At 47.2% G+C, this 24,828-nt stretch overlaps 1 protein-coding gene across 4 annotated transcripts in view; it reads right to left on the bottom strand.

Annotated features, from left to right (window-relative positions):
• Positions 1-24,828, bottom strand: part of Slc1a2 (solute carrier family 1 member 2) — a 132,542-nt gene that overhangs the window by 84,721 nt on the left and 22,993 nt on the right. The window contains exon 1 of one of the 4 annotated variants that reach the window (XM_023710466.1): positions 4,871-5,007. The exons of 1 other annotated variant lie outside the window; for it this stretch is intronic. In XM_023710466.1, the coding sequence (XP_023566234.1) occupies positions 4,871-4,929 (59 nt within the window). In that variant the 5' untranslated portion in view covers positions 4,930-5,007. Of the gene's footprint in view, positions 1-3,125; positions 3,215-4,865; positions 5,008-24,828 lie in introns of those variants that run through there. 2 more of the 4 variants (XM_023710468.1, XM_023710467.1) reach the window with 2 other exon arrangements.

Raw genomic sequence — 24,828 nt, 5'->3', positions numbered from 1 at the left:
GTTCGTTTGGCCAATGGGGACTCACATTCCTCTACCTTGTTGGCGGAGTGACTTAAAGCATAGACTTTCCTCTCAGCATGAAAGAAGACCAACCGTCAGAGGGTCTGTGGATGAAATCAGCTGTGATGGAGTCAGTGTTAGAACTGCAGGGTCATGGATCCCACTCTCCCTCCTCCCAACCATTGACCCACTTCTTCCACATGTCCTGCTGCTCCCTGTAGCCCTTTTCTGTTTCCTCCTATAACTAGCACCTGCTCAGGAGAGCAGCCTTTGGGGGAATACTGAGACTCACAGGAGGAGAGGCACCCACGGGTGCTGTGTGCTGTCCACCCTGCCTCCTGCATGTGAATGTAGGACAACAGCAGTGGTCTAGGCCCAGCTTTCCAGGGAGGCCCATCGGAGCTGCATGTGGCTAGCTGACCATCTCCTTGGACAAGTTAAGTATTGCAGACCTGAGTTTCTTCATACGTGAAGTAGCAACACTGTTTGCTAAAGAGCTATTTTCTCTCTTTAAATAGAAACAACACAATCATATGAAAACACATGATACACAGCCATCTGCCTGTCACAGCTGGCCTGGCCTTCCGAGCAGCTTGTTAGACACACAGCCGTCAGGATTCTAAAGACTCCACAGCACTGTCCTCAGCCAGCCTCCAAGGATTCCTCCGTGGACTGAAAGACACTGGGTAGACCTGTATTAGGGGCTCCCTGTGTTTTGTTTTTTTCCAAATTCATTCTTAAAAATGTATAAGCAACAGTATATCATCATTAATTAATACTTTAAAGGTTTATAAGAGGAAATGCATTGCTTTGTTCCATTAAATTCATGGGGATAAGATCTTGGCATAGAAAGGTGTCCTGGGACAGCACAAGGCTATGTCAGAGAAAATTCATGAATGACCCTGTGCCAAGCAAGCTCTGTGGCCATGCAGTTGCTAAGTCATCCAAGGCCTAGGGCAAGCCCTTGGGCTTAGCTGGAATTCCGAGCCTGGGACATTTGGTAGGGACATAGACAAAAAGAGAATACATTCAAAGATAGCTACTTCAAGTCCAAAATATATGTATTTCTTTTTTCTGGGACAATGCAATGCAAAGATCCTGCTCAGTCACTGGAGGGTCTGGAACGTCACTTTGCTGTCACTGTATAAGGCCATCAAGAAACATTTAGGACAATTAAGTGAGTAGAACTGTGAGATGCAAGATTGCTGACAATTTGGTAAAGAAGACCAAACAAAAATCAAACAACAACAACAACAAAACATTGCAATATGAAGACAGGGCCGGCAAGAGAGCTCAGTGGACTAAGCACCTGTTCAGGCAAGCTCAAGGACCAGGGTTCAGTCCTTAGCACCACATGCCGCACCAGTGCTGGCCCTGCTCTTGGATACTCTGAGCCTGCAACTAAGTCGGAGCATGGTGGCAAAAGCCTGTAATCCCAGTGCTGGGGAAGCTAAAAACAGGAAGATCTGGGCCGGGATGATGGCTTGGTAGAATAAGCATTTCCCTGACAAGCGCAAGGGCCTGAGTTCAATCCCCGGTTCCGCAAAAAAAAAAAAAAAAAAAAAAAAGGAAGATCACTATGAGTCTGAGCTTCCCAGTGAGACCCTGTGCAAAAAAACAAGAACAAAAATAAAAAATGTAAAAGATATGAGGATAGAAGCAAGTTTTTTTCTTTCAAAATTTTCCCTACAAAAATCACTGTGTTGGGGCCGGGGAGACGGCTCAGTGGAATAAGTGCTTCCCTGGCAAGCGCAAGGGCCTAAGTTCAATCCCCGGTTCCACAAAAAAAAAAAAAAAAAAAAAAATCACTGTGTTAATTTTTTACATGAAAGGCAAGAACTGTTTTTAATATCATATTACATATGTGTATATACATATTAATTATTAATTCAGACAATAATTTTTAGTTATTTAATTTGTACATTCTTATTACACTTTGTATCTCTTGTTATAAAAAGATAGAAGTTGGTCAGGTGTGATGGTGTGCACCTGTAATTCCAGTGGGAAGCTGAGGCCAGAGGATCATGAGTTCAAATCCAGCCTGGACAACTTAGCAACTTAGTGAGACCACTTCAAAATAAAAAATGAAAAAGGCGGGGAGACAGTTCAGTGTAAAAGCCCTCAGTTCAATCTCCACTACAAAATAAAAAAAAAAAAGAGAAAGAAAGAAAGAAGAAAGAAAGAAAGAAAGGAAGGAAGGAAGGAAGGAAGGAAGGAAGGAAGGAAGGAAGAAAGAAAGAAAGAGACACATTTTAAAAAGTAAAGGTAAAGAAATTTAACTTTTAATTTGAGATCACTAGTCAGGCAGCAAATCTAAATAAAATGACTTAAATCAAGAGTAGCAGTACAATCAGGCTTCGTCTTTCTGAACACGGGTAACAAATATAATTCTCTGTGTGCCCGCAGGTCTGATAACCCCACTTTCAGACTATGGCGCAGGAAATGATTGTTAAGTAAGTAAATCCAATACAGTCCAAGATGGTCACGTGAAGCACTATTTATAAAACAAGCAAACTAGAAGCAGCGCTGTTCTGTCACTGCAAAAAGATGAAGCGAACGACACCACAGCAGTAGTGAGGGACAGCAGGGCCATTACAGACGTCAGCTGTTACTCATGTTCCCACACGGCCACTGCAGCACATCCATACAGCGGAGCAGGAAGCGTCCTGTACACGGCCCTCACAACGTAAGGATGGACGTAAGAACAACGCCCAAGGCTAGAAGGGGGTTTGGAATGCAGTACTACGGTAAGCTGGCCTAACTTCCTAACCTAAAAAAGAAAAATGAACAAAATAGAGAGACAACCGAGAAACAGATGCAGGCGGTATACAAGAGGTTCCTATATGTGTTCTGTCGGACATTACACGTGCAGAAAGACATCTTAAGGTCTTAACTGTGAAGGCACCACATGGGATTTTCCCCCTTACCTATACTTCCATATATGCTAATTCTCTGCAATAACTATACAGCGATTTTATAACCATAATATTATTAGTATTTTTTAAAAACTGCAAAACAAACTTTGAAAAATCTATTTAAATAATGAGAAAGGGGACAAAATATAACCAGACTGTTACTTACATTGTTTTGTTAAAAAAAAAAGAGAGTATTATTAGATTTCTTACCCACCATGTCTGCAAACTATTGAGAGTTCTTGCTCAAAATCCATCTTTCTTACCTAGTCTATTCTTTTCAGTTACCTTTGTCAATTATTTATTTATTTATTTATTTATTTATTTATTTATTATTTAGTAGTCTACAGGGTCTCACCACACAGATCAGACTTGTAGTAACCCTCCTGTTTTCAGCCTCCCAAGTCCGGTAATTATAGGTGAGCACCACCACACCCCTGGGGTGGGGCCAGCACAGCATGCCCAGGGATCGAACCCCAGTCCCGGTCCTTGTGTCTTCCTAAGCAGGCACTTTTATCCACTGAGCTATCTGGTCAGCCCTACCTTTGTCATTTCTATCAGCAGTTCAGCTTTATTAATGATTTATGTGTTTATCTTTTTGTGTGATTTCTTTTTTTTTAACTTATTTTTCATTTTAAAGGGAATAAAAATAATACAGAATTTCAATAAAAGATGATTTTCTTGGTCTTCTGAATACAGAAACCATTATGTTACAGGATAGAGCATTTGAATATCATTCTCATTCCAATGAACTCTAAACTGAACCCCAAACCTAGGAGCACAGCACAGATTCGCACTGAAGGACTGAACGAAGAGCGGCTGTTGCTTTCCAGCTCTGGAGGAAAAGGAACACAGAAGGGAGCTGCTGATCTTTGTAAGACCTACGCTCTACGTTGCAGGACAGAGGAAAACTTCTCCATAAGCTCCTGAAGGTACTATTAGATTGAATACTTTATGGATTTAGCAGTGCTAGGAAATACCTTTCCACCACTAAAATCAAGCCTGCCGACTTTCCCACCACACCTAGAATAAGCGTCATTACAGCACTGCCGACACTTTGGCTGGGGAATCTCAGGTCCCCAGACCTTTCACAGTGAGGCTAGCCAATTGACAAGAGACAGAAAGAAAAAAGGGATGAAAACTATGCTATCATCTGCTACCAAAGTACACTAACAAAATGTTTTTTAAAATATTATAATACATTCATTTCTTTTACACTGTTTTATAAGTAGAAACTCAACTCTCAGAAGAGAGTTTCAGATTTTTATCTGAATGAATCAATACGGCTTGCTAAAGACAACCTCCTTCAGACTTCCAGAAAGAACCCGTGGTTCACTGTAGACGATATTCTCCTTGAGGGTGGAATCACACCTCTCTGGTGGTCAAGTTGTATAAAAGGAAATTGTGCATGAGTGTTTGGTACAAGAGACAGCTTTTCTAGCTCATCACTAGTGGTTTCATCGATATATTGCTTAACCACGTGGAAAATTCCACGCAGGAAGATCTCAGTATCATAGATCCAATCAGTGTTGGACTCAGTACATTCCCTGGGATGCGTACCATGCGTACCATGTGGCTGGTTTGTTGTTAGGCACTGGGGTTCAAGTACCTATGTATTTCATCCTAAGTCATTTCAAGAGCTAATTCAGTGCAGACTCAGAGATTATGCCCCTTGGCTTCTAGCCCTTTCTCTGAGCCTCTACACTTGTAGCAAAGATCTGCCTTGCTGGAGGAAGCTCGAGTTACTTCAGCCCCTGAGGAACTCAGGTGTCTCTGCCAAAGGCCAACACAGGCTCTCAGGAGTATTACATAACAACCTCTCTTCATCCTTCCTTCCTTCCTTCCTTGTCATTTCTCCTTTCTCCAGGAACGCACGGCAGGAATGCAGACTGGTTCCTCCCTTCTCACCCCCTCTCCCTGTCCATCCCATCCCTCCCAGCCAGAGCTCCTGACCTGACCATTCTCTCTGCTCCAGGATGGCACTGGCTGGAGACCACTGGAATGAGCTGTTTTCCATCGCTGACCTGCAGAGCTTTGGGGAAAACCTGCTTTAAAGTTTACTTAGCCAGTGTTTTGATGTCGAAGAAATCACAAACTGTTGTCCTAGCCTATCAATGGCTTTCGCTTGGCTTCAGACCCCAAGGTCGCTAAGCGTATTTGTTTGGACATTACGCAATTATGGGAGCTAAAGATCTTATCATGATCACTTCAGGCCTCTGGTGAGCCTTCCTCTCATTCAGCAAGGGCCTCACCTGCTTCTTTTCTAGGCTTTGTGAGTGGCCACTGGCTGGTGGGGCAGCTCGGGGTAAGTAAGCCCCTGAGCCAGCTCTCTGATCCTCCTGGAGACCTCACCGGCCTTCCTATAACCCCACCTATTGGCCACTGTTCCCGTTAACCAATGAGACCCTGGAAGACTTGCCCTTTGGCATCCAGTGCTGACTTCGTGACTCTAAGTCATAGCTCCCAGTGTAAATGCAAAACAACAGGCCCTTTTAAGACCCAGCGATGTTCCAGCTTCTGGTCTTTGCTATGTATAAATTTAATAACTTAATTTACTCAGGATTTTCTTTGAAGGGTCTGGCTTCTAGTAAAACTTAAAGGGAAAGTTCAACCTGTTCTGCAATGGATTTGGACACCAGTTGCCCATGTCTCCTTCAGTAGCTTCTGGGGCCAACGGCACCATTTCTCAGGCCCGTCCTTCCAAACAGCATCCCTGCAAATGCTCCTGGTTCTAAAGGTACAGAGTCAAATAAACCGGAAAAATCTACTTACCCTGAGAGGCAATGACATTAGTGTAATAAAGGCTCAGAGATGTTCTACAGTAAAGAAACCTGGTGGATTTTGTGTAACCAAGCCACACACAGGGCTCTTGGGACTCCCTCTCACCTCTGTTTTCCTCATATACATATTATGAGCTTAGAGAAGTAAGGAAAATCCTCTAAAGTAACACTCTGCAAACACAGCAGCCAAGCTCCAGAACATGGAGGAGGCCCCAAGACCTGCTAGCTGGCCTCCAGCCCCAGGGGACCGCTTCTTAGCATTCCTCTCTTCTTGGTCCTCCCACCCCGAGACTCTTGAGAAACCCTAATGTGGCAATCCTTCCGGTTCAGAGAACAGCCTCTGAGGGAAGCCACACCCGGAGATTTCTGTGATAGGGAAGAAGAATGAAGGCTTTTGTCGGAAGATGAATAGGATTCCGAATACTTCGGAGAATTATTAACCTGACCAAAGTACACCATAGAGCACGCAGTCTCCAGTTTGCAACCAGAATGAGTGACAATAGGCAAGAGGCCAGAGGGCATCTGAATTGTCATCTGCCGCAGACCACAGAAAGCAAAGATCCTTTGCAAGTGACTGGATGTGGAGCCCCCAAAGTGAACCCTTTAGACGCTGAGGACACGATCCACCAGGCCAGTGGTGGGGATCTTTTAGAGATCAGTGCAAAATTGCAACCCAAAACCCACTTATTTATCGCAAAGTGCCCACACTGCTATTAAACCTGAATATGGAGGCTTTGGTTTAGAAAAGATCAACTCTAGGTTAGAAGAAAACAACAGAGCTTTCAATGAAATATACAGTTTTCCTTCTCTTTGCTGCATCAATACATTTTAGATATACAGGATGACAACACTTATCATGGGGAATTGGTACCTGTACATGATAGATCTTGCTCCTCCCTTTTCCCATTCCACTCCCTTGCCTTCCACTCCTCTCTCCCTCTCAACTTACAAAAGCTTTCTTTCCAATTTTCCCTTCTCTTCTCCTTTGCTTTCCCTTCCTTCTTCCCCCTCTCCTGCCTCCCTGGTTCCTCTTCCTATTTGAACTTTGCAAGGGCACAGTTGGCATTGGGGTACTTTTGCACAATGTGATCTTTGCTGCACTACCCAGGCTGATAATTTGTAAAACCTTGGCTGGAGCAACCAGCCTCGAGGGCTGACAGGGAGGGCTCCACTCTGTGCCACGTGCCAGTGACTCACCACCAGCGTCCGCATGTGCTGGACTCTGGAACACTCACCATGTTTGCGGCTCCTTTCTAAACTCTCTGATCCCACTGTGGGCCCTCACAGTCCCAATCTGCAGTCTTCACGGGTGACACTGCATCCACAAAAGGGTTATATTTTAATTGGCTTCTCTCTTTTTCCTCATATTTTTTAGGGAAGGGTCTACAGGGTGTTCAGGGTCTCTCTATTTGATCAGACTGGTAGTGATCCACCTGTTTACAGCCTCCCAAGAGCTGGGATTACAGGTATGCACCACCATGCCCAGTCTTAATTGCCATCTCAGCGCACCCCGGGGATGGGACTGGCACGGCAGGCCTGAGGATTGAACCCCCAGTCCCTGAGCCTGCTTGCAGTTGCTTTAATCTGCTGAGCTATTTGGCTGGTCCTTTAATGGCTTCTCTTTACCACTATCAATAAATACACCAACTGAGGCATGCGACAGCACATGGAGGGCATCTTAGAGAGGTGTTTAATTTTCAGAGGTGTTTCAGGTCACTCAGCTTGTGAGACATGGAAGCAGCTGTGTGACCTTGGACACTCTACCCAACAATGCTGAACCTCAAAAACTCACTCACAAAAGAGATGACAAGGGCCTGGGGTGCAGCTCAGCAGTAATGGTCCTGGATTCGGTTCCTTGTAACACAAAAAATAATAATAAATACAAATTAAAAGATGACTATAATAATAATGCATAAAATTAAAGCAATTACCATATGTAAGTGTGGCTGGAACATAGCACACAACACATAGTAACTATTGTGACCATCATTAATATTTATTTATTCATCTCATGAATATTTATCAGGCAAAATAGCCAAAGTACTCAATGTCCACCACAGGAATGAAGGCAAATCCTCAGCCATCTGGATTTGCTGGCACTATATAGCCTCAGCTGACTTCAGGACCTCCACTTTCTAGATCTGGTGTCTCCATCCTCTACTGCCACCATGTATCCCTTGGGATAATGACACAAGGCAGCCTTCTCTGAGACATCCCATGTGCCAGGCACATTCTAAGTGCCTCAGATACATCTAGTGCGCTTCAGTCTTTCGACAACCTGTGAAGTAGGCCTGGCTCTTTTCCTATTTGTAGGCAAGGAGAAGGCACAGGGAACTTGGCTACCTGGCCCAAGCCCACGCAGCAGTGGATAGCAGATGCTGGGAGTCAGACTCCTGAGCCTGTGTGTGGAACCCCGTGCGCCCTGTCCCTCACTCTGCTGACTGCAGATGAGGGGCAGAGGGTGTAGCCTGAATAGTGAGAAAGGGTGGAAAGTGCAGGGGTGGATGCAGGTAAGGCTCAGAAAGACGCCATCTTCTGGCTGTTCTGTGGAGAACAGCCAGCTCATCACTGAGTGGGTGTGGCCTGAGCCCAGGCTAAGCCACAGGAACACTCTGTCCCAGGAGACATTGCTGGGTTGCTCCATCCACACGTGTACTAGTAGGAGGTGACAATAGGCTGCTGCCTGGCAGTGAGTGAGGAAAGAGGGATGGCACAGCATGCAGCTGGGACACAGCTAGAGAATACAGCCCTACTCATGCCTTTGGGCAGCTGTTAAAGGATTTCACAACTCATAAACCAGGGGGCTCTTCCTACAGCTTCAGATACCTTGGAGACTGGGGACTGGACTAGGGAGTGTCTTAGACCTCCCCCACCCTAGGATTCTGGGGTGCAGACTCCCCAGGGATGAAGCCAACACATCTGGCTGTGGAAACAACAAACAGCAAGACAAACAGCAGGACACAGAGTACATCCTCTCAGCCAGCAGCTGCCAGCAATTGGTCCCCCAGAATCACTAATGACAAAGGAAGTTACTTGCCCCAAGCACAAGGGGTCAGCAAAGATTACAGCCAGGAATGAGGCCAAAGCCAAGTGAAACTCCTGTTCCACCTCGTCATGGGGCACCACAGGTGCTGAGGGGACAAGAGGACACTCAGACCTCTTGTCTTCTGATTCCTTCCTGTTCCAGGCCAGCCCAGCCCCATAGCCACCTGCCATGTACTGTACATTCATAGCGAGGTGTGCAACTTCACAAGGAGAGAAGCAAGTGGCCAGGGTCAGGGCTGGGTAGAAGGAATGTGCCACTCAGCCACCAGGACACTGTGCAGCTTCTCCCTGCTGTCCTTCCTTCCAAGCTGGGATGGAACCAGTATTGGGAACAGACTGCATCCCCTCCAGCACTGAGCACTCCACCTGTGACCCTGCTGAGGAGGAAGAGAAGACAGACTCCAGAGTGGCCAAGACTTGCAAGCAAACTCTTTGTCCCTCCAAATTCTATTTCCAAACTCTGAGGGTGGCACAAGAGTAGGGCTCCAGGGACAGTTGATAGACTGAAAGTTTCACTTTGAGTCTCTCTCATAGACCTTTCTGTCAGTTCTGGGTGACTCATCCTGTACGCAAGGAAGTTTTTATGAAGAAGCCAGCTTGAAGCTGTGCTTAAAGACACATCTCTGCTTACCAACTGTACTCATAGGCTGCAAGCAACTCAGAAGCCTTCACAGAACAGGCTAGAAAAGTTGTTACCCCACAGGAGTGATACTGATGCTGATTGCTTGGTATTAGTACAACTTTAAGCTTCTGGTCTTTTTAATTATGGGAAAATATTGAGCATTACTCTCTTGGGCCACTGCCTGGAGTCTGAATACCAATCTCTAACCATACACTTGAGAAAGAAGGTCTGACTCCTCTGCCTCAGGTACTTCATGTGAAAATGCAGGAAATGAAAATGCTTCTTGCATCTAACACAAGTTGGGTCTCATTGTGCCCATAATCTGTGTCACCAGGGTGAGGATTTCTCTCCCCACACAGCTGGTAGATTCCTGGATGAAGTCCCCAGGCAATGCCATGAGGTGAGGTGAGGTGAGGTGAGCTGAGCTGAGGTGAGCTGAGGTGAGCTGAAGTGAGGCAAGATGAGAAGCCCAGGAGGCTATTTCCCAGGTAGAGTTACGGAAGCAGAGTTGGGGAAACTGAGGAAACCGTATCCAGTCTTCTATGCTCCACATCATGCAACAGAGAGGAAAGTGGAAGGAGTAATACTGAGGAGGCCATGGGGGTAACCCTTCTCTCTTAGCTACTTATGATGCAGCAAGGGCTCTTCTGCTCTCTCTGAAGTTGCACTGCACCTACACCTTTAGGTGACTCCTCTAAGCACTCCCAAAGCCTTTGACTTTGCTCCTTACATGATACTGATCAAACAGAAAGCTAGTTTAACTACAGACCCACAATTGGCCTTTCTGCAGTATTACTCATATAGAAAACTCCTCTTCATCCTTCAAAACCTTGCTCAAATATCACTGCTTCTGTAAAATCTCCACTGACCACCCTAGCCCTTAACAGAACTCCAATTCCCCAGTCCTGAATGTTTCCTTAGGACATATTTCAATATACAATTTTTTTCTGACTAAAACATTTTATTTCCCTCTTCCTATCAGCATATCTTTGTGATATGTAAGCTAGGAATTCATCACAGGGAATTGGTACATACATGTGTCATATTTTGGTCCATTTACTTCCACCTCCTCTCTCATCTCCCTCCATCCAGATTCCCTTCCCGTCCCCATGTTTTCTATCTTCCTTTTTCCTATATCCACTTTTTATTTTGCTCTTTAAATTATTCATACTGTGAGTTTTTCACAAAGAACAAAGATATTTAACCTTTTTTTTTTTTTTTACAAATGACTCCAATTTATCTTTGTTTATGACTGAGTAGTACTCCACTATGTGGCTATAACACAGAATTTCAAAGTGTTGATTTCGGTCACAAGCCAAGTTGGATGAGAACTGAATCAAATTCAACAGTTAGGTTCAACATTGGCCTTATGGGAAACTTCAACTTGATCTCATCCAGCTCAGTTTGCAACCGGAACTGTGGAGAGAATGAGTTTATGAACCGAGGTACTACTGTATGGCTTATGTACCAGTCTCTCCCTTTAGGATGTGACCTTCTTCAATTTATTTCAATTCATTTACAATAAATTGAGAATATAATTTATTTCAATTCTGTGGGCATTGGCAATGTGTATATAATTTGTCTAACAAGCTCTCAAGGAGGGCTACCACCCACCCACCCCCAATATTTGACAATGTCTAAGGACTTTTTGGTTGTCACAAATAGGAAATAGACAGGAGGAGGGCTACAGAGATCTAACAAGACCAAGATGCTGAAATGTATCCCACAATGCACAGGGCAGGACCCCCTGCTAAGCATCACCCAGCCCACAGTATCAGCAGTGCCAAGGTCAAAGCTGTCTACCCCACACAGTGTTTAGTGAAGCATCACACACTCCACACTTCACACATCAGGGCCCAGCTCCTGTTGTACAAACTGAGCTAGGATTCTCAAATACTAGCTGTACCTCTGTGGGAGGGTCATCCCTGGTGACAGGACAGCTTCTCCTGCTCTCCTGCCTCAGCCACGCCCTTTGCCTTAGCACTCCGATTGGCTGGAGCCAATGTCCACCTGCTGGCGCCTGTCTCTTGATCTAAGGCCTTTCTTACAAGCTAGAAAGTTATTTTGCCAGCACCACACAGGCCAGAATGCTGAGGAATCAGGGCCCCTGCCCCAGCCCGAGAGTTGCACTCAGCCAATGAATGGCACTCCTGCATGTCCCTTAGAGCCTTGAATCATGAGGGCAGAGCTAGGCTGGAAATGGAGCAGGTAAGGGTCACTCTGCAGTTGCTCCCAGCCATGTGACTCTGGGCAAGTCCATTTCCTATCTGGTGCCTCACATTTCTAATGCAGTATTCAATCCTGATATCCAGTTCTAGCCCCAGCACTCAGCCTGCATGGTTCACGGCTATTTCTAGGGGAAATAACATTGACACATGTGATTTGCCCATTTTCCAGAATTTTCCTAAGGGGAATGACATGAAAAGTCACACACAGCTTGCTACCCCACCCTCTCCTGGATTCATTCATTTCTCTACTTCCCTGCTGGTGTTTCCTGCACCTCCCAAGGAGATCAAAGGACCTGAATCCTCATCCTAGAACCTTCTCCTAGGAGCCCAAGCAACACAGACCAGAAGTCATACCTGTCACTTCCAAGCAGCAGCACTAACAGCCTTCCCGTGGTTCTGACACTGTTCTTTTTTCTACCACTATGAGAGACAACTTCCCAGGGTGAGGCCCCTTCTGGGTCCCCCTGGGTCCCAGTGGAAGGAGCCCAGAGAAACCTGCGGCTGGCTTACCACCAACATGTAATGGTCACAAGAAACATGCTTCTGTTACTGAAAGCTGCTGAAGTTTGGGGACACTTGTTAACTGCAGCTTAGCCTGGTGAAAACTGACTAATACAGAGCTTCTCCTGGGGATCTTCCTAACTGACCCCATTATAGTAGACCTGCCCTTGTCACCCCCCAAATGACATCCTTCCGTAGGTATAATCAGAGAGCAGAACCCTGTCAGCTCCTAGAGGTTGGAGACAATTAATTACTTGCTTCCTTCTCTTTGGGAAGTGTTCTTGCAGCTCCCAGTACCTCGTGCAATGCTGGGGACTTGGAGAGCATCTGGAGACCGGGAGGTCTGCCCTAGGCTGTCTGGGTGTCACCATGTGCCACAGCAGGCCACACAACTGCTGTAGAAAACACTAATGATGATAGAGCCTGGCAGGAAGGGAAGAAAGTAATAGTCATACTGCCATTATTCTAACCCAGGGTGACCCTGGGAAGTCCCTTCCCATCTGGAGCCTCACGTTTCCAGGGCAGGCTCCGACCCTGAGATCAAGTTCTAGCCACCGCAGTCAGCTTCTATAATGGCATAAGTTTAAAATGTCCCCTGAAAGTCTCAGGTATTTGGAAGGTGTGTGATCCTAGGGGCACTCAACTCCCCAGCAGACTCATCCATTGTGAACTCAGAGATAAATATTGACCACTGGGGATGTCACCAGGAAGGGATGTGTTCTTTTCTTTATTATTTCTTTAAATTTAATCTAATTTAATTTTGAAGAGTAAAAATGAAAGCAAGAACAAAAATCAGAAACAAAGATGTAAACAGGGTAACACACAACAATACATATGTCACAGATTTTCAAAACAAGAGTAGCTGATTAACAACAGTTGATATATTATTTATATTTATCATCAAATCTGTTGTTCAGATGAACACATATAGTTATTAAAGATTTGACATATGATTATTACCATTGGCTTCTAAGAATTTCCATCAGTTTTTTGAAAATAGCAGTTACTGTGCAGAATTTTCACCTTGATGAACTTTCGTATGCTGATTTCTGCATCTAAGCAACTACATGGGGGACAGCAATGCCTTATACAACAGCCATGCTCGAATGCCTCTCATCTTGGTCTTCTACTACGAAGACAACAACAATATGCAATATGTTAATTATTGTAACCGTTCTGCTAACCTGCTTTGAAACTGTCTCATTGCTATTTTTCTCAATAAAATTAATAAAAAAAGAAATATCTGTGCACTAAGTGAATAGCAACATTCATTGCCTAGTTCTCGAAGTGTAAGGATCCCTTTGCCTCAAGCACAAGAGGCTTTCCATAGGTCATCTACTGCACTCTGGAAGCGTATTATTTTTATCTTTTTTTAGTGGCACATGTTTGTAGTAAGGATTACATTCATCACGAGGAATTCCGACATGAAAATAATACATCTTTTGTTATTCTCTCTCTTTTTTCTTCTCTTCCTTTTTTAAAATTTATTTTAAAGAGAGTATAGTAATAACTGATATGACATTAGAAATGATACACAATTAGAAGACCAAGATGACAGGGGAGTATTCTGGTCCCCATTTGCTCCTCCCACTGCTTCCTGTCTGCCGTGGTTAGAGCACCTCTCCCTCTCCCGTGCTGTTCTACCAGACGGGTTCTGCCTTGGGATTACTGACTTTGCGTGGAAACTGTGATCCAAAATAAGTCTTGCCTCCGCTAAGACACAGGTGCAGGCATCTTACCCCAGCAATGGGAAACCGACTGCCGCAACTTCTGTGTTCAGTGAAGATAAAAATGAACTTCGCATATGAACTTCGCATTCGCACTCCCTGCTTTATCCAGCAGCTCACACACAGAGCTAGCTAAATCCATCCCACAGTGTCAGGGGAGACTGTGACGTCCAGCTTACCAATGACTCATTTCGTTCCTCCTCTTAAGAGACTGAAAGTGAGTTGCCTGCCTCTGTCTCTCTGTCTCTCTCTGTCTCTCTCTGTCTCTCTCTCTCTCTGTCTCTCTCTCTCTCTCTGTCTCTCTCTCTCTGTACAGGGTCTCACTATGCAGCTTCACTCCTAGTGATCCTCCTGTCTCAGCCTCCTCCCCAGCACTGAGATTACAGGCATCCAACACCACACCTGGCTCCAAGGCTGCTCAATGTGCTCGGATTTCAGGGCCAGCATGGCATGCAGTGCAGAGGATCAAACTCAGGACCTTGCACTTACCAGGCCAGTGCTTAGTCCACCAAGCTCTCTCCCCAGCCCAGCCCCAGCCGCAGCCCCAGCCCTCCCTCTTGCCCTCTCTTTGACCTTCATTGCACATGAACCATGGGCTGCCTGAACTAAGAACTCCGCAGCAATCACACCTTCTTCCTCCACCTGGTCGCTTGGCCTTCACCACTCCCGCCAGACCATAAACCTCCCTCCTCTCTTACTTCCTCGGAAATATTACCACTGACTGATTCACTATAATTCAGCAATTGTAAGACAATCATTTGATATCACTGCTATCAATATAAAACCGCTAGGTCACAGATAGGTTGCAAGTGAATACGGCAGCAGCGATTTCTTATTGCAGACTAGTGAAATGTTATCTGTGGAAGCCCCTGCCACCTGCTAGCTTTCTGTTTAAAAGGGAAGTTAAAAAAATAGTACGAAAAGGTACAACACCACCTAACCAACATTTTCTCTTGTCGTAATCAGAAAGACTGAAAGAGCCGAAAACGAAATAAATCTCTAACCGCATAAGGCGATTTGTTTCATTCTTCCCTGGGGTCCTTCCAACCCTCTCTTGTGCACTAATGTCACCTTCTGTCCCATCAGAGTCCTCTTTCACAGTTTCAGAGAAGCTCCTTTATTTCCCTGGATACCCACAAGGAGGTGGTTGAGTTAATGACAGCATACGATTCTCAGCCTGTCCGTCGCAGCTTGCTCTACCATTTCCAGCTGTGTGACTTTGTCAAATTTCCTCAGTCTCTCTGAGCTCTTTTTTCACCTGAAAAATGGGGTTAATCATAGCCCTTGCTTTCCAATGTGAAGTCCATCAGGAAATGCTCAACGAAGAGCCTCGCCCAGGCAACTAGAGCTAGCGCTCTTCTTTACCAGCATTAAGCATATGGGGCAGGCATTTTGATACCTATCCTACAGATGAACAAACTAAGGCTTGGCTCAGCCACCTAGAGAGGTCACACGGCCTTGCTTCTCCCACTTCTCTAAGCACCTGCCTCACACTTAAAGAGCAGCAAGATTTGTCATCCTTGTTTTAAGCCAAGTACTTTCGTTCCTGTCCTCTCTCCTCTTTCCTAACTCCTCGGGTTTGCTTAGCCACCGTACACTAAGACGTTGGTGTCTGGCCTGGGCCATCCGTCCAAGCAGATTCAGCTTCAGCTGCAATGAGCTGCCACATCTTGGGTCCCCAGTGTGTGCAGAGGAGCCCTGGAATTCACAGGGAGAATGGCATGGGCAGAGGGGAGCCCATCCAAGACCACTGGGAGAAGGATCGCTTGTCACAGACCCCGCTGCCCGTCTCAGGAGAGGTGGGTGTGGATAACGTCAGTCCTGTGCATTTCTAATTTAAATGTTCCACTTATACATCTACCACCTGATTTTAATTAAGCCCTCTGGCTCACCACCTGGAAAGAATAGTTGAACATTACAGAAGAGCCCACGTCTGGGAGGCAGCGTACTACATATGCTGCTGGTTGTGTTCCCTGCAGGCCCCTCTGGACTGAAACAGCCCGTCCTTCTCTAGAGTGGGCAGGGAGTGGGCAGCAAAACGACATCTGCTGGAACGGAGTTTTCTTCCCTGCTGTCCTCCCAAAGATGCGTGCTGCAGGCCTCAAGGGCTGCAGGAATATCACCACCATGGCACTCAAGGCACGGGGAGGGGAGGATTCCACATGTTTTTCAGCAGAAAATCTGCAAGCCACATTTCCGTGCAGCCCACAAGGTCTAACAGTGTTGTAGGTCCTCCATCCTTAGAACAGCATCCTCTTCTAGGGCTCACGGTGCTGTATCCGAAGCCTCGGGCTCTTCCCCTCCCCAAGCTCAGGCAGGACAGTGCGCTGAGAATCAACGACCACTGCTGGAGGAGGGAAAGAAAGGACTCAGCCTGGCAGGCTCTCACAACAGATGCCTGGGGGTTGGCATCTCACAACAGTGCCCACCCAGAGCGCACACCCCAGGAGGCTCTGGCGGAGGCCTGGACCCATGTTGGGAGCCCTGGAACAGGAGCGACACGCCAGAAGAGCCAGTCTGTGTCCCCATCACTCCCCGGACTCTAAAGGGCTTGGATCTTGTCGCTTGATTCTACAGCAAAGGGCAGGTTGGTCACTCCCTGCAGTCTCTGTGAGGGTCATGGCCAATATCATGAGGAGCCCAGGGCCCCAGCAGGACCCCTGAGGCTGTGGCGGCATCACAGAAGGGCAGACCCTAAGTGGAAACTCATTATCCTACTGTGAAAAGGACTTTCTGGACGCTCATCAAGGCACTATTCCACACCCAAGTCCCCTTACATTGACCAAGTATGACAGAACTGCACACGGATGTCCAAGAAAAAAGTTGGCACTTCTACAGCAAGGTTCTATATGTGAGTCCTGAATTTCTGTTGGTTACCTGCTAGGCTCTAGCTTCCAGGTCGTTCAGGCTGGACCTTGTGCTGTTCTGAGAATAAAGATCAAGGCTGACGGCGGTGTGCACCTAGTATGGTTTAGAGCTGAAATATTCTGCGTGCGTGTGTGTGTGTGTGTGTGTGTGTGTGTGTGTGTGTGTAAGGTGACTGGATCATGGGGGCCCTGCACTCCTCAGTGGAATCATCCTCTGATGAACGCAGTAGCTAATGTGCTCTTAGGAGGTGGGGCTTGGGTAGAAGTGGGTCACAGGGGACTGCACCTGGAAGGGTGTTTTCCTGCCCCCAGCTCCTTCCTTCTCTCTCTGCTTCCTGGCTGCCGGCAGGAGCACCTCTCCCCCACCAGGCCCTTCTACCACACTGCTCCTGCCCTGGAGTCATCTAGCCATGGACTGAGCCCTCGGAAACCATGAACCTCTGCTCTTTAATTGTGGGACCTGAGTATTCTGTCCCAGCTGTGGGAAAATAACTCATATACCATGGCTTATGGCCAGAGGCAGGGGTGAGATAGCTTGGTAGTGTGTCAAATACATAACTAGTGGTAACAATAATCAGAATATAGCAGCAAAGTAACAAACAATCCCTATAAAAGTAATTCATTACATACTTTGAACCTGCACTAATTTTTTTTTTCCCGGCAGAACCAGGGATTGAAATCACACCCTTGCACTTGCCAGTGAAGCGCTTATTCCACTGAGCCATCTCCCCGGCCCATGAACCTGTACTAATGAAAATAAATTTTTAAAAAATTAAAAATACAGCATCTGATTGTTCAAAATCAGGAGGGAGAGGTAAGGTAATGTGTATCTGAACAGACCCATATTATTGAGGGAGAGAAGGGGAGAAGACACTTGAGGCAAAAGGGACACTGAGGCAAAAGCACTAGAGAGAGAGTACAGGCCTTGACTCAGCCTGCAGGGCAGGAATTGGCCATGATAATGGCTAACACTTGCCATGTACTTGACTATCAGTCAGGCCAGGGCTTTACAGAGCATCCACTCTGCACAACACCTTGATAGACACATAGTGACACTGGCCCCATTTTTCAGATAAAGGAAAATGAGACTTGACCTTGCCAAAGATCAAGGGAATGACAGCTCCAAAAACTGGATCCAGGCTTGCGGGATTCCAGAGCTTCCATTCTTTAGAGAAAGTGTCGGGGTGGCGGATGACCAGAGAACATTCCTTCACCCTTGCATGCACACTCTACTGCTGACATACCCTCTATCCTTCAAGGCAAAGCCCTTTAGAAAGCAGTCAAGCTTTTTTTTCCAAGATAACTACTTGATTCTCTCTGGCTTCGATATGAATGAGGAGCATGCTGTCTGGTGGGTCATCACATCACACCTGAGAAAGCCGAGAGCCGGGTCTTATCAGACTCAGCAGCCTGATAGATGTTCTTTACGGGTTGGAAGCTAATCCCAAAGAGCAAGATCAGCATTCTAAGTCACTCGTACAGTCTAGGAAGAGGTAGATACATTCCCACATAGAGCCAAGAGAGCAGCCAAGGGTTCAGTGGGGAAGAAGGCCAGCACAGGGAGAGATTGATGAGAACTACTGACGTTTACCTGGGGGGCTGGCTCACGGGGGCAGAGGGCAGGAAGCAGAAACAGACAGGCAGGAAGTGAAAGCCCACCTCCCCGGTGGCTTGGTCGGGGAGAATTTGCATGAACTCCAGGCCAAGGGAAGAAAACTCTGCACACACCAGCGGGTAAAGGAGAAGGAAAGATGGCCAGGAGAGACGGCAACAACACCTACGTGCCTAGGAAACCTGGCCTCTCCTACTTGGACGCATTATTCCATTTCCACAAAGTAGAGTCCCAGAGGATGGCATCCCCCTTGCCCTTAGCAGGGTGACTTTGAGCTGTTTTCTTGCAAAGCAGTGGGCTGAGCTGACCCATCCATGCTCACTCTGGTCCTCTACCTCTAAGCTTGGTGGCCAGCTCAAGTGAGAACTTCTTGCCTCATCTATTTGGAGCAACTCATCTTTCTCCTATGTATCACAGAAATTTCCATGAGATCTGTTTCATTGCTTCCTGTCATTTCATTTGCCTCAGTTCATGGCTACAGTCACAGCCATAATTCACATTATCCCTTCCTAGTGATCTGGCCAAGGGTCAACAATGGTTGGTGGCCAACAGTGGGGTGGAGTCTGCAGCGGTGGAACAAAGTCCCACCCTGAAGATATTGAACCTGACCTTGTAACTTCATTCCCCTCAGTACCTCTATGCCTGGGAAAATTCGGGAGGCCTCAGAGTATCTGGAGGGGAAGTACCCTAAGGCCTCGGGGGAGGTCAAGAGTACACAACAGCACACCTGTAACCTCAGCATTCTGGGTGGCTGAGGCAGGAGGAACACAAGTTCAAGCCCAGCTGAGGCAACTTAGCCACCTTAACTCCAGAAAAGGAAAACATGCTAAAAGCCTACCATGGTGGCTCACTGTGAGGGACTTGGGTGCAAGGGAAGGGAATGGGCAACGCCTCCCACCATGCTGGAGACATTGCGCTGGCCATTGTGCAGTCTGAGGCATGGCTGGTAGAACAGACAGGCTGGCTTCCTGTTCTTCGGCATGCACACCAACTCCCCCAGGAGCTTCCACAGGTTCCAGTTCTCAAGTGCCCCTCGGATCTGCAGTGAGAAGCCATGCTGCTAACGCAATTCCCAGGTGGTTCACAAAGATGTAAAAAATCTAAGTAAGAGGCACTGTTCTGCCTGCTCTTGGGATGCACTCAGCCACCTTGCAGGTCTAAATTTTTTCAGAAAAAAGCAGAACCAACACTACTACCACCCCTACCTCCCAGAAAAACAAGAATGGCAGCTTAGAGCCACGAAGCCTCCAATATTCCTGGGATATGTAGGACTGGGGCTTGAGGTGAGGCCCAGAACCTGGTTCTCTCGTAGTCCACAGCATCTCAGCCACCATCTGTGGCTCCTGAAGGAAACACAGGATAGAAGGCAGGGGGCAAGCAAGGAAGGGATCTGAGAAGAAAGACGGAGAAAGCAAGAAAAGGAAGCAGGCTTAGCAGTGGGTGACAACCAAAGACTGCCTCCTGGTTTCCGCTGAACTAGGACACTTGGCCCCTCTGCACCCCCTCAGGACACTGCAGAGCCCTCATCCAATGCCACCACTCCATCCTGAACTCCCCAGCATGCAGAACCCTGATCTGCATAAACCCCTTTCCCTATCTATTACTCTGTCCAGGGTGCTCAGTCCCAGAGACAGAAAATGCCAAGACGCAGGCAGTCCTTCCCTTACAGAGCCTGCATGCACAGCCCCTGTCACCCAGCCGATGGTTCCACTGTGTGCTAACCTCCTGGGGTCTCCTTCTGGAAACTTACCTCACACCTCCCTTCACCTGCATCACCCCATTTATGCCCTAAAATAGTTTCCTAAGGTACCTCTATTTTGCAGCTGGAGAAACTGAGGAATACAGGATTTCAGGAGTTTGTCTGAGTCAGTTTGGCACATGGTATTTTGGAATGCAAACCCAAGCAGTGTGACAGGGGCATCTGAATTCTACCCACTGTACACAGCGTGGTCAAATAGTCAGGCTTGTGTACAACTCAGAAGTCGCAGTTTCAGAAGCCCGGAGCCAAGGATGCCGGGCCCGAGCCACGTCTGGGCGCCAAGACAGCCCACTTAAGTTGTGTCTCCAGTTCAGAATAAGGTAAAGGGTATCCTAGGAACAGGAACACAATGTCACATCTGAAATGTTGGCCACCCCACCGGCCTGTCTCCTGGCCCCCCTGTAGCTGTCCTTTCACACTTCCTTCTCCTCTGAATGCCTCCTTTCAGGCCTCCAGGCCCAAATCCAATTAAAGCCATTTCCTTAACTGGACTGGGCACCCTCACGGGCTGGGCAAGCACAACAAGGGACACAAGTCACGAGGATCAGTCCCAGACCATGCCACTGAGAAAGAGGCAGCCAGCCTACAGACTAGGTGAAGGAAAGAGGGCAGAACCCAAGGACGAGGAGCAAAGTAAAACTGCATGGAAACGGTGAAGTTAGCAGAAACTAGAACAGTTGATCAACAACAGAGGCAGGGCGGCAGGCTGAGCCACACCAAGGCCACGGATGGCCCATCTTCTGGGTAGGGGATGCGGGCAACAGGGGTGGGATAAACTTGTGTGGGCAAGGTGCCCGCCGCCTACAATGCAGGGCACCAGGTCAGTGATTAGCAAAGACTACAAACAACATTCCATGGCCATAAACTAAGAGCCAGAGGAACCCAAAATCAGATCATGGGATTAATAAAAGCTAAAATTTAAAGTATTAACTCTGAGCCAGGTACTTTGCTAGGTGTGCTGCACAGATTGCACTTAGCTCTAATGAGTAGTGGCTCAGGTGGGCTCCCAAACCAGGTTGACTTTGAATCCAGACCCTTTTGTGCCTTTGCTGTATGATGTCAGACAAGTCACTCAACCTATTTTTGCAGTTTCCTCACCTGTAAAATGGGATCACAATGGCATTTATTCCATACAGTTGTGTTGCATGTTAAATAAAATAATAGAGGTAACATTTACAGCGGTGCCTCCTGGGAAGAAAAGCCTCCGAGAGTTTAATTATGATTATCACTACTAGTAACTTCTCTTAGGCACAAAGAAATGGGAGGGCAAGGATTTAGGTAATGTCTACATGACAGGGCTGGGGACCCACTGGGTGCTCAGTCCGCCTTCCTGGAAAATCAGAGTGTCAGCACCACAGGCTCCCTCAATCTGGAGCAGCAAGGTAGGGAGCTGGGGGAGGCCCAGGGAGTGCAGCACTAGAGGGGAAAGCAGAGGGGCAGAGCAGCCCAGGGTGGCTGCCAAGCAGGTGTGGGAGGAAGGTGGCCAGTGAGGCAGCCAGCCAAAGGCGCCAGAGCCAGAAGCCCTGGGGACGCCAGCACCCGGGAACGCCAGCACCCAGGGACGCCAGTACCTAGGGCTACACATGCGGATGAAGCAGCCATCCCAGGCCTGGCATGAGAGCCGCGTCTAGAAACCCCAGGGCTCTGTTGCGAAGCTTTCACTCCGGTCAGAAGCACACACACCCTTATAGACCTGAGCTGTGGCATCAGAGTGACCCCGGGAGCAGGGTTGCTGAGTGGGGAGGGTGACATCATAGAGGACAGCGCAGCCCGAGTAACGGGCTGGACATGTGGCGTGATCACCACCCGTGAGGCACTGTTCTGTGCTTCAACACCACCCAGGAAGTTGGTTCTATTAGTCTCCTCCTTCTGTAAACTAAGACATGAAGGCACAGGGGGGGTCAGGACAAGTCACAAGATCCCACAGCGGGTAAGTCACAGAGCCACAAACAGAATCCAGGCTGTCGACTCCAGAATCCAAACTCCTAACTTCCAGAAGCTGTCATATGCAGGCTGGTCTCCGAAAGTTCTACGTAATCAGAATGAGAGACCTTGTCACCAGCAAACTTGTCACTGGACCCTTGGCTTGAGCAGAAAAGTGTATGGGGTTCACTCAGTGAAAAAACAGAAAGTGGGGAAAGTATCAGACAAGCTCAAATTGAGAAGCTTTCTGCAGAATAATTGACCAGTCCTCTTTGAAAGGGTCAGGGACACGGGAGACAGGGAAAGATTGAGGGACACTCATGGTTTGGAGGGTGTGAGGGAGCTATGACAGACAACTGGATGCCGCCTAAGAGCCTGGCACACAGAGGGTCCTTCACACAGGGCACCTGGCAGGGGCTAAGCAATTAGTTCTCAGTGAGTGACTTAGCTTTTTTTTTTTTTTTTTTGGCAGAACCGGGGATTGAACTCAGGTCCTTGCACTTGCCAGGGAAGTGTTTATTCCACTGAGCCATCTCCCTGGCCCCGTGGCTTAGCTTTGATCCATGATCTATGATTATGTAAGGTGGGATGCTGGGTTTGCAAAATACAGAGATTCTATGTGTTATTTTGGTAATTCTTCTATAAATCTACACTGATCTCAAACTTAAAAATGATAGTTAAAAAAAATACAAATGACCAAAGAATCAAAGCTCTTTCCAGTCTCAGTTTATAAGCTAACCCATCCACCATCATTATTATAATCAAATTACATTGTTTCCACTCGGGTATGTGCAGAAATGCTCATCTTGATTTACCATTAAACCTGTTTTAAATTATGACTAATAATGTTTTAAAAGTCAGCAGCACTTACACTCACAAGCTGGAGCTGCTTCAGCGGGACAGATAACTTGCAGATGGCTCTGTCATTGTTGCCTGTCTCTGGCTCACACCCTTGCCCAATCTCCTTGAGTCCTACCCGCTGATGGCTGCTGCTGGGGCAAGACAGACCACTGAGCAGGGTCCCTTGCAGGCAGCAGGGAGCACCCAGAAATGCAGCAGGGCTCCACACTGAGGAATGGGCAAGCCAGAGAGAGCAAGAGGCCACCTGAGGGCAGGACCACCAAGCTCTGGAAAGACAAGAGACAAACCAGGGCACCAGTCCCTTTCTTAGAGGAGGTGAAACACTGCTGCATTTGTGCATTTAGTACTCACCATAGCCTCAGGAGGAAGAAGCTTCTATGACCAGTCCCATGTCACAGACCTGGAAACTGAAGATCCGAGGAGTTACACGACTGGCCAAGGCCACATAGCTCATTAGATGTGGGGCCAGGGGATACCACGAAGCCGCTGTCTTGGGAGACTGTGAGATTACTTTTGGTTTTTTAATTTCTCCTTGCAATCAATATCAGACTTGCTATTTCTGTCAAGTCTTCCCTTGCTTTGGCTTCAACTCAAAGAGTGGGCTGTGGACTGAACCACATGCATGCCACAGGGCCATAACACATAGCAGATCCTTTCCATTGCATTAGATCATCACAAGAGGGGAGTGCTGACTGACCCATTAGCAAATGAAGTACCCGAGGCTCAGAAAGGGCAACCAACTTCTCCAGCACTGGCCAGCTTAGCAGCCAAGCCAAAACGTAAGCCAACACATTCCCAATGTCAAAAGCTTGTGCTCTCTTATTGCAAAAAGATTTGGAAGGAGAAAAAAGGCACCCAGTAGATGCCAGGAAATGAAGGTCCTTAGAGCCCCTAACAAAAAGCCACAAAGACGGCTTTATCCACACATCCGTGCTGACTTGACCCCCAGCCAGTTGATTTTGCCCATAAAGTTTGTCAAATCCAGGTAATTTCAACCCTAAGGAAACAATAACTTTTGTGCATTTCTTGTGCTTGCTTGTTTCATTGTGGTTTCAGCCTAAATCACCCAGCTTAGATACTGCTAGGGTTTACATTTGGAATGTCCTCCCAGAGCTGCCTATATTCCCAGCTGGAGCTTTATAATATTTATTTTTATTTTTATTTATTTGGAACAGGGTCTTACTATGCAGCTCAGACTCATAGTGATCCTCCTGTCTCGCCCTTCCCAGCACTGGGATTACACATGTGTGCCACTACGCCTGGCTCTGGGGTGGCACAGTATACCTGAGCTTCTGGGGCTGGCATGGCATGTGGTCCCAGGGATCAAACTCAGGACCTTGAGCTTGCCAGGCAGGCACTTATGCCACCGAGCTCTCTCCTCAGCCCCACCCAGCTGGGGCTTTGGGGAGGTGACTGGGCCCTAGGTTGCTGTATTCCTGGTATACTCATCCTCTGGTGAGCTCAGGGCCCGAGTGTGCTGCTGGGAGATAGGGGCTGCCTGCAAGGGATCTGCTCCACAACGGCTCCGTCTCTCTCCACATTTCCTGCCTTCTCTCTCTCTGCTTCCTGGCCGCCACGGGGCAAGCAGCTGTCCTTCTCAGAGAGGCCCCTCCACCACGACATCTCTGCACATGAGCCTACCAGCCATGCACTGAAACTTCAGAATCTGAGCCAAAATAACGCTGTCCTCCTCTAGCTTGTGCTTGTTAGTATCGTGTCTCAGAGGTGGAGAACTAATGAGGACAGACACCTACAGGTTCTAACTTCCCTAGAGAACTACACACAGCACTTTCCTCAATTCCAGTGTGAGCTTTGCTTTAAGAAATAAGATTCATAATCGATTACAGTAAATGGCCATTGCTAAAGAAAAGCACTTGTAAACAGCAAATGGAGCCAACATTGTGAAGAAATCTGGGAGTCCGTTTTGTAGCTTTAGCCTAAATTAAGCTACGTTATATCAGACAAGTCCAGTAGACTGGTTTTTGCCTTTG

The sequence above is a fragment of the Octodon degus genome, unplaced genomic scaffold (assembly GCF_000260255.1).
Source record: "Octodon degus isolate 3935 unplaced genomic scaffold, OctDeg1.0 scaffold00018, whole genome shotgun sequence".
NCBI lineage: Eukaryota > Metazoa > Chordata > Mammalia > Rodentia > Octodontidae > Octodon > Octodon degus.
Note: the sequence above shows the minus strand (reverse complement) of the source record. Positions and strands in the feature narration are given on the sequence as shown.